The sequence below is a fragment of the Acomys minous genome (genome assembly GCF_964271855.1).
Source record: "Acomys minous genome assembly, chromosome: 5".
Lineage (NCBI taxonomy): Eukaryota > Metazoa > Chordata > Mammalia > Rodentia > Muridae > Acomys > Acomys minous.
This window is the reverse complement of record NC_140494.1, coordinates 121,764,932-121,777,674: the sequence shown is the minus strand read 5'-3', so window position 1 is coordinate 121,777,674 and position 12,743 is coordinate 121,764,932. Positions and strand designations below refer to the sequence as shown.

The 12,743-nt window shown below is 54.9% G+C and overlaps 1 protein-coding gene across 1 annotated transcript in view; it reads left to right on the top strand.

Annotated features, from left to right (window-relative positions):
* Nucleotides 1-283: 283 nt before the first annotated feature.
* The window catches only part of CORO2B (coronin 2B), a 104,473-nt gene continuing 92,013 nt past the window's right edge, over nt 284-12,743 (top strand). The window contains exon 1 of the mRNA XM_084781168.1: nt 284-645. Within this exon, the coding sequence (XP_084637294.1) occupies nt 631-645 (15 nt within the window). The 5' untranslated portion in view covers nt 284-630. The remainder of the gene's footprint in view (nt 646-12,743) is intronic.

The following is a 12,743-nucleotide window of genomic DNA, read 5'->3' as shown; positions in this document are numbered from 1 at the left end:
GCCAAGGACCAACTGGGCTCTCTGCCTTGTCCAAGTCACTTTCCACTCCTGTCCTGTCGCTTCCTAAGTAACACGGACCACGTTGGCCTTGGGCGAGCACATCTCTGAGTACTTAGACGCAAAGGAATGCATCCAGGGGCCCTCCTGACCACACTGAACTGGTGTGGCAGCTGCAGGGTGGACTTTGAGAACCTCCAGGGGGCGACCGGACCTGGGAAGGCATCTCCGGCCGCGCGCCGCGCCCGTCCAGCGTGTGACTTCACCCAGCGCCCGGAGCCAACGCGGCACCGAAGGCCGGGTCCCCGCCCACGTCCCCGGCCGCAGGTGCCAGGAGCCCGAGGGGGCCGCGCCTGGACCCGCGGGGCTGGGGACCGCCAGGCGCCCGGACTACGCTCCCGCCTCTGCCTCCGCCTCTTCTTTGTAGCGAGTCCCCGGTCGGTCCTCCCCGCCCCCCGCGCGGCCCGCCGCCCGCCTTTCTTCCTGCCTCGCCTTCCTGCGGCGCGGCGGCCTCATCTATTATAGATGCTCGGCCGCGGCTGACATCAGCCAGCGGCCTCCCGAGCGTGCGGTCCCCAGCCCGGCCCAGCCTCCCGCTGCCGCCTGCGCCCGGCCCCGCCGCCCGCTTTCTGCATGACTGTCACAAAGGTAAGCAGAGCAGATCGTCGCTGTTCTGGGGACCCGCGGGTGCTGCAGCCCCCCGGGTCGGGGGCCGAGGGACGCAGGAAGGGATCTGGCATGCGCGCGCGCGCTCCAGCACCCAGGAGTCGCTCGGCCCCCGGGGGACTGCGGGATGCCGGGAGGGAATGCGCTTCGCAGCTGTTCTGGACAGTGTGGACCACATCCCCACGCGCCCCGGGACTGCATTTTTAACCCTTATGGAAGATGCTGCAGTTTTAACTCCCAGAGAGCTTTAGGATGGCGGGCGCACTGGGTGTCTGTCCCTCAGTGTCACGCGCTGTGAGGACTGAGGGCCCGCATGCTGATGATTCAGGGACGGGGCTGGCCATACTGGCCGGGCTCACGAGGGAAGCTGCACCCCACCTGCCTGCTTCTGCTGTGTACCCCAGAAGCCCCGGCCCCACTCCAAAGCTATCCCGTGGAGGCGCTGCCGGGATCCATGAGCAGCTGCCAATGACTTCGGCTCTACTGAATTGGGGTGGGGTGGGCAGGAGTGTGGCAGGGAAGAGAAGGGGGGCATCCTGGCAGGCCCCAGATTGGAGGAGGTTCTTGGGCTTGTCACAGCAGCTCGGGCTTGTTGAAGAACTTTTTTTGGGTATCTTCCCTGCCTTCGGAAGGAAGGATAGAGTTAAGAGGAGAGCCCGACGGGTCCGGAGGGGGGGATGAGCTCGGTGCTAAGGCAGACCTGAGCCATTCAGCTGTGGAGGGCTAGGCCTGCTTTGGGCTCCGGTTTCCTTTTGTGCCATGGAAGAGTGATAAGATGGGCCTTGGTGGTGGTGGGAAAACTAGAGAAGACTGTGAACTGTACTCTTCCCAGGTTATGTCGGTCCTAGACCTTGGCATTAGGCTTGGCTTTGGCATTGACCATGGAGTTAGCCATCCATACACCTCGGCCGGACTCCACCTTGCCCAGCTGCTCAGCTGGCTCTCAACAGCTGGCTCAGTGGAAGCCTGCTGTGGTCAGAGCCAGATGGGAAAGGCCAGGGTGTCCATTCTAGATCCTTCTAATAAGCTCCATACCCCAGTGACACGCTCACACCGCCTTCAACTCCACTTCCGACACTTTGTCATCGCCATCAGCTCTGGGACTTAGGATCCTGAGTTCTGAGAGTATACACTAGTATAAACTGGAGGCCTGAGCATGTGTGTACCTGGGCTTGGGTACTCTGTCAAGCTTGCTATGTCAAATGGCAGGGTGCTTAGTGTTTTCAAATGAGCACAAATACCATTAGGCCGAGGGATGGTTGTTATTGAGGTTGTAAATGCCAAAGCTTCTGAGCAGGAGGGGGCAGAAAAGTAATTCACAGGCCCAGTGGGTGAGGGTGTGTGTGTGGGGGGAGGGAATAAGCGCTAAGGCCGGTGATTATGACGCCAGAGAATTGACTCAGAAACCTCTCCTGTCTATGTACACAGGTTCAGACAACTTTTCTCCCTTGAATGTAAAGCTATTTAACCGAGGAAGAAGCGGAGGCTTAGAGAGGTGCAGTGACTCGCCTAAGGTCACATATATGGCAAGATGAGGATTTACCCTCTAGTCTGCCTCAGACTCCAGCTGGAGACTGTGCCCCATTGCTCTGTACTATTGACTGTGAGACTTCCATGGCAGAGGTACACTGTCTGGAGGCCTGGGAAGGCACAGGACAGGGAGACCATCCAAGTGGGGCCCACTTAGCCCACTTGCCCTTAAGGTACACAAGGACTCTTGCCTAACACCCTTTGACGCCTCCCTGCCCAGCCCCCCAACAAACCCTCCTTCCGTGTGTCTCTTGGTTCCTGCTCAAACCAACGGCTTAAGCCAGATCAGAGGATTAAGTAAAATCCCCACTTTAACCCTGTCTTCTCTCTCTGCACCAGCCCTGCATGGCACAACCCCATTCCTGTAAGACACAGGGAGGCCCGCTGAACAAGGCTTTTCCATTGCCCTGAGAGTTAGAATGCATGGCCTCTAGTTCAAGGTTGGCCACTAACTGGCCATATGACCTTGGACCAGTTGTTTTTCTCCCCACCCCCACCCCCACCCCCATCCTCGGGCAGGAGCTGGTTTTAGTGAGCCGTTCTGTCTTCCGCTCTGATAAGGTAGACTTGGGACTGTTTGGTGTCTGGGGTTGGTCCAGTTCCTCACTGACTAAAAAGGAGAACCCAGCAAGGAATGCGGGAGATGGAATCACTATGGGGAAGAGGGACCTGTGATGATCATCATCCTGCTCCAGGTGAAGAGTCACGGTGTCGTGCTCCGTCCTCTGACAGAGTCCTCTGGGGCCAGTGCTTGGTGGAAGCCACAGACATTGAGCTCTCAGAAGGACTTGGCAAGGTAGAGAGGACAAAAGGAGGAAGGAAGTTGCTGGAATGTGAATGGCACTTCCTTACGGAGCTAAGCCTTGCTCTCCCACTTCCTACTCTGTCTCTCAATGTTTCCCAAGCCCTTCCTCATGCGGGGCCTCCGTATCAAAAGCCTCAGTATCTGTGGAGGGACTTTGGTATTTGCTTAGTGGCAGAGCCATGCTGTGGCCTTCTAGCCTAGTAGCATGTTAGGGCATCTTTCTTATGATGTTCAACTCTATTGAACGGGCTTTGGCACGTTTCCCTAATTTCTTTATGGAATTGGTTAGGGGAGGGGGACAAAGAAGAAATACAGACAAGGGAAGGGCCAGGTGCCCCTTCCCACCCTGTAGACACCTGGTCATGGCCACACCTTGTGACTCTACAAAGCTAGCCCTCTAGGAGAGCCCAGAGACTGCTTCCTGGTGGCAGGCCCTCCAGGCCACAGCTGTGCTCAGATCTCATGCTTTCCCTTCCTAGTGTCCTGTCTAGATCCATTCCCTGACACGTGCTGTGCTGGCATTGCTATCCGCAACCTCGCAACATCTGACCCGCTGTTGGAAGATCAGAGCATAAAAAAACATCAGAACTGTGTGCAAAGTACAAGTTCATGGGCCGGAAGAAAAGCCTGTGGGCTGTATGTAGGCATCTTGACTGAGATCTTACTGGAGGTAGAGGTCCCTTACGCTGACTGGGCTTGTCTATCCTTCTACGTGCTGCGTTGAGTTAAAGCAGTAGTTCTCAACCTGTGGGTGGAGACCCCTTTGGGGTTGTATATCAGATGTTTCCACTGTGATACCTAACAGTGGTAAAAACTACGGTTATGAAGTAGCAAGGAAGATAATTGTATGCTTGCGGGGGGGCGGGGTCATCGCAACGCAAGGAACTGTGTTGAAGTGTCACAGCATTAGGAAGGTTGAGAACCACTGAGTGAGCTGGTAAAGCTGCTCAGGCTCTGAGGCTAATGTGGAGATCACAATGCACCCCGAGTGGCAGGAACCAGCTGTACATGATCAGGACCTAAGGCAGCCACCTCCTATCTGAACAGTGTCTCCAGGAAAGGGGCTACATTGTCACCACATCTATGCTCTTCTTTGTAGACCAGCCTTCTTCCTCCTGCCTTAATCACAGTAATCTGCCTGCTTACAGGAGGCTCTGGCTTCCACTGAAAGTGAAGGGGCCAAGGAAGGCATTACTCTGCCCAGGAAACAATGTTTAGCAAAGACCAGATGCCTCCTGCGGAGCCACCAGCGGAGAGCAAAATGTTAGCAACGTCAAACATCCTACGCTTTTCCTTGGAAAAGGAGCCCCGCCCCCCTCCGCCCGAGATCCTAGGAGCACAGGTCATGACCCGCCCTAGCCATTGGTCAGCCTGGGGCTAGAGGGCTGAAAGCTGGTCTTTCAGACTCTGAATGTCCTCTTTGCTGGTGCGGTTACTCTTCAAAGGGACCGCGGGCAGCCTGGATAGTAGTGGTCAGCTGGGAGTCTAGTAACCGTCCACCCTCACCTTTCCCTGTCTGCGATGCTGGGATCTGGATCCTGCTCTGCTGGACCATCTCCTTATTCAAAATGTGTGTGTGTGTGTGTGTGTGTGTGTGTGTGTGTGTGTGTGTGTCCGTGTCCAAGTGTGCATGTACAAAGGCCAAAATAATGATGGAGTCTCACTGTCAGGATGGCAGAGGAGTCCAAACCCACAGTCCAGCCTGGGTCCCAACAGCCCACCCCTAGCTCCTCTCTCTCCTCCACCTCTGACTGGTCAGCCTACAGGTCACAAGCCTGGTCCAATGACCCTAAAGTGCCAGGGAGGACCCAGCTCTCCATCCATCCCACAGCCCCTCCTGCCGCCTCCTGCCTCTTGTCCCGCTTCCAGGGGTCTGGTACTCTCGGGCAGGGAGGTGTGTGGCTCAGCCATTCAGCCTTCCCCAAGCTCTCATCTTCAGAATACCTACCTGGACCAGGCAATGGCTAGTTGCCAGGGACACAGAACACACAAGCCACGCAGACCCTGCCCTCCAGGACTTCAGAGGAGCAGCGGATGGATGGGATGAGACAGGGTTCCAGGTTAGGTCCCAGGGTGGCCTGGGTGGCAGTCAGGAGCAGTCCGTCCTGCCTGCGGGCTGCAAGCACTCAATAGATGCAGGTTCCTCCATCCCTCCATCCCTCCATCCCTCCATCCCTCCATCCCTCCACTTCTTCCTTCCATCTTCTCTGCCACCGGGTAGTAAAACCCATCCTCTAGAAAAGACAGTAAGTCCTTTTGTCCTTGCTAGGCTCAGAGGCCCTGTGTTCTCTAGTGGGAGACCTCACCCCTTGGCACGTGTGGTCACTCTTAGGAGTCGTCTGGGAAGGACCGTGAAGCCCGTGCAGACCTGCGCTTGCCAGTTAGAAGCACAGCTGCTGGCAGGGCCCCTGGCCTGGCGGCATCAGGCCTGGAGACTCATGGATGGAGTGAGTTTTTCCACTGCTCTTGGGCAGGCCAGGCAAACTGGAGCAGACACAGCCCTAGCCAGCACCACTGCGGCCCCCAATGCCAGTAGAGTTTTGGCTCCTGGCACCAGAGCAGCCAGCAGCTGATTTGCATCAGCCTGGGCCCACAGAGCTGGTAGGCTGTCCAGAAGATGAGAGAATGTGTGGAGTCCCTGTGTGCACATCCCTGCCCCTTCCCACCTCTCTAGAGTAGCTACATGGACCTACTCTGAACTTACTAGATGGCCTCTGGGGCCCAAGTCCCCAGCTCCAGAGCAGCCTGCAGCCAAGGCAGCTGGGAGCAGCTGGCACAGGGCAGGCAGGCCCTGCCAGGGCAGGGCAGATGCAAAGCCAGTGGCTGCCATGTGAGAAGGAGCTGTTTAGAAAGAGCCTCCCTTTGTGGGCCTGGAGTGGCACCAGCTGCTTGGGGGCGTGAAAGAGTGGGGGAGGGGGCTGCCACTAACCCTTCCTTCTTTCCCCCACCCCTGCAGAGGCCCCTGGAGGGACTTTGTAATCAGTCTCTGGCCGGGTCCTTCCTTCTAATTAATTAAAGGAGCACTGGGGGGCTGTGTGGTCTACTGGGGACTCCGGTTTACAGAGTTTCTTCATGAACCATAGCTCTGAATCCTTAGGCCAGCTGCACGGGGGAGAGTCCCCTCAGTTTAAGGATGAGTAAACAGAGCCTTGAGGGTGGAGAGGTCACCACACCCACATCACAGAGCTTATGTGGGTCAGAGGTGGATGCAAGCCCAAGTTCTGACTCGGGAAGCACAGCCTTTCCACTCTCCTCTTCCCAGTCCTCATCCTTCATGACCGTGGCAGTAAGTATGTGTCCTGGGCACATGTGAACAGATGCACCTGGCAGAACTGGGAAGTGTCTGGTCTGGTCTAAGGACAACAGAGGACACCTTGTCCAGCACACTGAGGATGGAAGACTTTGGTCCAGACCTGCAGCCCCATCCAGAAGCAGCCTTCCCTTCCAGACAGTTTCTGGTGAGGAGGGGGAGTCAACGGCATTGGGGAAGGCAGGTTTTGAGGTCAGATAGGTAACCCTCTCTCATTTACTTGCTCCGTGTTCTCTGGCAAACTGTCTAACCTTTCGGAATGTGCTTCCCCATCTAGTAGCTAGGATGGATGACGGGAACACTTTGAGGGATTATTACTAACTCTGGGGGTGGGGGGTGGGGGGAGCCTGTCCCTGTGAAGCACTCACCACACCCCTGGCAGTGAGTTCTAATACATCAGGAAGGAAGAAAACGGACTAGCATCCCGGGGCTGCGAAATCAGCAGTCCTGGAGGCCTGGACCAGCCTTGATTCTGCCTGATGCTTCTAGTAGGAGCTGATCCACGAAGGTTTGGGGAGTGACTTGAGCTGTGTTAAGAAGGATGAGGAGGAGGGGGTGGCAGATGAAACAGGGGTCGCCTAGGTGTGGGTGTGAGGCACAGTGAGAGGGTAAGATGAGCAAATGTCTGGAGCCGAGCTCTGATGCCCACAGTGCCTTTGCCTGGGCACCACAGGGAGGAGAGTGGAGTACGGGCATCTTCTCACTGGAGGCAAAGGATGCCCTGCTGCAGGATGCTTTTCTTATCACCGCTTTATGGATGACGAATCCATCACTCAAAAGCCAAGTGACCTGCAGAAGGTTAGAGCAGTCAGGCAGAGAGGAGGCGGACCCAAATGTGGACCTTCCTTTCCTCCCCTTGGCCCAAGAGTCGACAACAGGAGAGTTTAACCTGGCTAAGGGAGGTAGACACGGCATGGTCAGTCACCCTGGCTCTGTCTCCAGAGCTTTCAAGGAGGGTAGTGGTCACCCTGGCCCCAGGCTACAGAGTGAGGTCATTTGTTTCCAGATGAGCTCTGGAAAAAAAAGGACAAGTTGGCTCTGGCAAAGAGCTCCCTGCCTTCCGTCTCCAGGGAGCCTGGTCATAACAATTTGTGTTCTTTCGGCTTCTCTTAGTCTCTAGATTGGGCCTTGGCCTTTAAAGCGGTCCTGTAGGGAACTATATGGAGGTGTTGGAAGGCTCTGAACTGGGCATTGGCACAGCTGAAGCGTCAAGAAGGTACGAGCCAAACAAAGGCGGCACACATGCCACAGGCTTGAGCTGAACACGCCACTTATGTCACATTTAAATGCACTGGGGCCTGTGAGGATGAGGGCTCCCATCCCAGGCACTCCAGCTACACAGAGACAAAAACAAAAAGACATTCCCACTGAGGAGGTTGCCAGGGACCCCATGCTCAGGGTTAACTGCCCGAAAAACCTACGGTCGTAGGGTCAAGCTCCCTGAGCCTGTGGGCCCCAAAGCAATGTTTGAGGGTTAGGAATGGCCCTGTTGGTCTCTTCCATTTGCTTGTAAGTAGAAGCAGCCCTCAGCCTTTCACTGGGTGTAGATTCCTGTTTTCAAGGGATTCACAGAGAGGGCAGCCACAGAAGAAGAGGTAGCTACTATCCCCAAAGTGCTTAGGGTATGTCGTGTGTGTGTGTGTGTGTGTGTGTGTGTGTGTGTGTGTGTGTGTGTGTGTGAGAGAGAGAGAGAGAGAGAGAGAGAGAGAGAGAGACTAATTCGGTGACTTGGCTGACCAGCAGGGCCCAGTGACCCTCTCAGACTTCCTCCCAAGCCCTGGGATTGCAGTGTTGCCCCCACCACACTGAGATTCAATCTAAGTTGTCATGCTTACAAAACAATCATCCTACAGGCTGAATTATCACCCCCACCCCACTATAAGTATTGTAAGAGGGCCCGAGGATGTGGCTCACTGATAGAGCACTTGCCCATCATTGACCAGGCCTGGCTTCTACCCCTAGCACTGCAAAAAAAAAATAAAAATAAAAAAAATTAGTTTACATCATTAGCCTATTAATCTTTATGGAGACCTACGTGGTCTGTGCTGTTACCAATCCTCTTCCTGTAGCCGCAGAAAATGAGGCCAGTGAAGAGGAAAGATGGATAAAGACGCACAGCAAATCCTTGGCTCAGCCTGACTCCAGGGCCGTTTGTCTCACTGCCGTCAGACAAGGCAACAAGCCCAGAACGTGGCCAGAGCAAGAGAGCTTGGGGCAGAAGACGCAGGCCCTGTCTTTGCTTTTTGTTCTTCACTGTGCGGTGTTGGGCTGGGCCCCAGCGTTCTGAGTACCTGTTTCCTTACAGTGTCCACTCCCGCTTAGCATGTAAGTCACATACATGTTGGGTGCTCTGCAGATGCCATAGGAGAAGTCGATCTATGGCGCCGTTTCCTTTGTGTGTCCCCCACCTCCCCCTCACCCCCGTGCCAGCATCTCACCGTCTGCAGAGCTAGACAGTGTCTCTCAGTGGTTAGCTCACTGCTCCCTTACTGCAAACTGATTCATAATCTGTGGGTGGAGAGGAAGCTTCTTCCAAGCAGGCCGTGTTCCTGTCCCGGATAGATGAGAAGTTGATGTTCTTTCTCCTGGTTTGGTCGATTCGTGCTGTTGCAATATGCTCGGGACACACAATATGCCCGCAAAACCCCTGCATTCTGGGCCTGTGGAGAGATGGCTCCGTCGGTAAAGTGGTTGCATAAGCGGGAGAACCTGAGTTGGAACACCCCCCGCCCCCTGGCACGCAGATAAAAGCCAGGTGTGGCTGCCCGTGCTGTGATCCCAGGGCTGGACAGACGGGCCAGGGGCACCTGGAGCTTGCCAGCTAGCCAGTCCAGCCTAATTGGTGAGTTTCAGGTTTGGGGAGAGGCTATCTCAAAACCGAACGTAGAGAGTGACTGAGGAAGACACCACACACACACACACACACACACACACACACACACACACTCATTCATTTTTTAATTTTTAATTTTTAAGAATTAACCAGATAAAACTCCGAACCTCTGCTGTGGCATCTTACTTCCAGACAGCTGAGTACCCCACAGAAGGTTCCAGAAGATCCCAGAGCCTGTTTCTGCCCATCACTGCAGGTCAGCATCAGATGAGCAGGACCCTGGCTGTGGCTACACCCTGACACTGCCTGCCCCCCCCCCCCCCCCGTGAGGGGCATTGGCCTGCCTTGTCTTGGGGTTCCTTGTTAACTTGAAGCTTCAGCAACGAGCCATTTAAATGCCTTGACTTTCTGAACTCACAGCTTTGGGATCTGGAAGCCGGTGAAATTTCCAGGACATGGAAAGCTTTTGGGAAAGAAAGGGACAGAAGGACACACACACACACACACACACACTCACACACACACACACACCACACATACACATTCACACTCATACATAACACACACACACACACACACACACACACACATTGACACTCCTGAGTGCTCTGTTCATGTTGCTCTGCTGACCACCCTTTGCAGAGAGCCCACCTGAGGGGTCATCTGATAATTTCGTTGTCATCCATCTGTCTTCTAAAGATCCTGTGTCTACCTTCCTGCCATAATGGTCTCTGGGAACAGGTTATTATGGGTTGAGGTTACTTTGAGGCCTGAGCTAGCCCTTTCTTTCAGGACCTTGGGGCACATTAGTTTCTCAGTCCTTGGAGCTCTGAGATGCCCAGGTGCCAGCATCCCATCCAGCAGGTAGAGCCCAACACAGGTGTTGTGTGTGCTACTGATTGTTTTTTTTTTTTTTTTAAGACATGGTTTCAAGGTTATCCTCAAACCCACTATGTAGCTAGGGATGACTTTGGACTCTTGCCTCTTCTGCCTCTACCTTCTGAGTGTCAGGACTACAGGCATCCCCTCCCACTCCTGGTTTACACAGTGCTGAGAACTGAACCCAAATCTTCGTGGTTGCTAGGCAGGTACTCTACCCACTGGCCTGCATCCCCAGCCGCATGCTGATGGTTTCTGAGGATGCTCTCTGGCTCCTTGACTTAACAGTGAGCCTGCTGGGGCTCTAGGCTTTTTCCTCCCACATCTGTTCAAGGGCCCATGCACTTTAGCAAGGGTGTATGTAGATCTCTCGAGCCCAAGATACCCAAGCTGCTGCTGCTGCTGGGGCTCAGGTCCCAGGGCCCTGTAGGAGGCAGAGAGATGTCTAGGGAGGTGCTCCACCCCCACAGCCCCTGTTTGCCAGACTGGGGCTGAGCGGGCCTGGGGAGGGTCCCTGTCCCCCAAGTTAGTGAGTTGCCGTTGAAAGGGGGGTTCTCAACTTCTTGTACCTGCCTGATACTAACAGTTCAAGGGTTGACCTAATGGTTGAGGGTGGAAAGTTTCAGAATCTTGAGGAAACTTAGAGAACTCAGCCTGAATCAGGCGGAGGGGCCCTTGAATGGAGAGGGTTGGTTCCCCAGGGGGACCAGCCAAGAGTGCAAGAGTGCCCTATCTTGAGGCCTCTTTCTTCTGGTGGTGGCAGAGAGAGGGAGAGCAGCCCCTGAGCTCTTCTCCCACCAGCAGCCTGGGATTACAGAGGTCTGCCAGGCTGTCACTGTGGCCTCTGCAGACCCTGCTGGACGCCTCTTCCTGGCACGCTGGGCTTTGGCCAGCCCTCTCTCCTTTTATCATTGAGGCCCTGGGTTGGGAGGCTGGGTTGCTAAGAGCTTTCCTCTGGCCAGCCCCTGTCACCAGGCTGAGGTTCTCAACCAAGTTATAGCTGAGGCTCTGGCTTGAGGGAGAGAAAGAGCCGATGGGGGGGTGGGGGAGGAACCAGTACTCAAGAGCAGTAAACAAAGCTACCCCTGTGGGGCCAGGGAGGAGCATCATCCTGGAGCAGCCTGGACCTGGGACTGTGTGGGCCTTGGCTTTAGGAGAAAGAGTGGGAAGGAAGGTTCTCAAAGGCCTGTCCCTCTGCTGTGCACGACATGGCCCCTATCTCATGCACCTCAAAACTCTTTTGTGACCCACATTTTTCAGTTGGGGAAACTGAGTCTTTAGGGAAGTTCCTGGCTCTCAAAGCAGAGAAAGCTAAGAACAAATTGGCTCTGGGATGTGTTGTACGGTCTCAGGCATCTATGGAAGCTTTGAGGACCATGGCCTAGCTGGGGATGGTAGACAGTGAATGGTACCCTGGCCTTTTTTGTTTTTTTTCTTGATATGTCTCTTCAAGCCTCTAGCTTAGACCCACTTTAGAGTGCAGCCTCTTTCAGACATTTGGTTTTTGTTCTTGTTTTAAGGCAGAGTTTCATGTAGCCCAGGCTAGCCTTGAATCTACTATATATCCCTAGGGTAAACTTAAACTCCTAATCCTCCTGAATTCCCATCCCCTGCACTGGGACTGTAGGTTTGCACCACCATGCTGTTTTTATGTTATCAGTATTGTTTAAATGCAGTGCCAGGCTCAACCCCAGAGCCTTGGTCACCCTGGGCAGGCACTCTATCAACTGAGCTACAGCCCCAGGCCCCTTTGAGACATTAGATGTTGTAAGTCCCTTGGAGGGGTGGGTAACCTTTCAGCAGTTGTCATTTTCTGGGCCTGGCCTTCAGAACGAAGGCCCCAGAGTACTGAAAAGTCAGGAGAGGGTCTTGAAGGGAAAGTTAGGCAGGATGAGCTCTAGTGTCCATGTTTAAGCAGTTCTGAAGAGAAGGGACGCAGCCAGCTCTACACTAAGCACCTTCCTACCCCTGCCCCTGGGCAAACACAGGGAGGCCTCGGAGTCACTCAGAACACAATTGCAGAGATTTGTGAGCTAGCTCCCCACCCCTACCCCCACCCCCCGACCCCTACCCCCTACCGGCTGCCCTGGAGATACATACAGGCTTGCGTCTCTCCAGAGAGACCAGGCCACTCAGAAGAACATGGATGCAGGGGGACTGGGGAAGAGGGTGGTGCCAGGCAGGACTCAGAGGACAGTGACAGAAGGACCTGTTCAGAATTATGGTGCTCGTAGGAGTGGGCTGAGGAGGTGGGATGGAATCCGGAGCAGGAAACCTGGCTCTGTCTTCAAGGATGCTCAGGTGAGGACAGGTGAGGGGCGAGAAAGCCGTTCCAGATGGAGAGATGTGAGCTACAGTGTGGGAAGGGTACAGATTTAGTCCACTCTGGGCCAGACAAGAGCTGGGAGCTACTGGACTGGGGGGGGGGATGCGCAGGGGGGTTGAGCCATGGCAGAGAGGCAGGGAGGGGCCATGGGACTCTGCATACTGAGCCGTACAGAGAGTTTCAGTGTAGTAAGCCATGACCCTGTTTGCACTTTTGGAGGGCCTACTTCCACCTGTGTTGCCCTGGAGACAGAAAATAAGCAGACACTCCCAGCGCCTGCCACTCCATGACACTACCCTGCCCTTTGTCCTGGACTTTAGGATGCTGGATGCAGGGAAGCTGGGTGAAATGCGTCTCCTTCCAGGAAGACATCACCAGAGCATAGAGACCAGGCCAC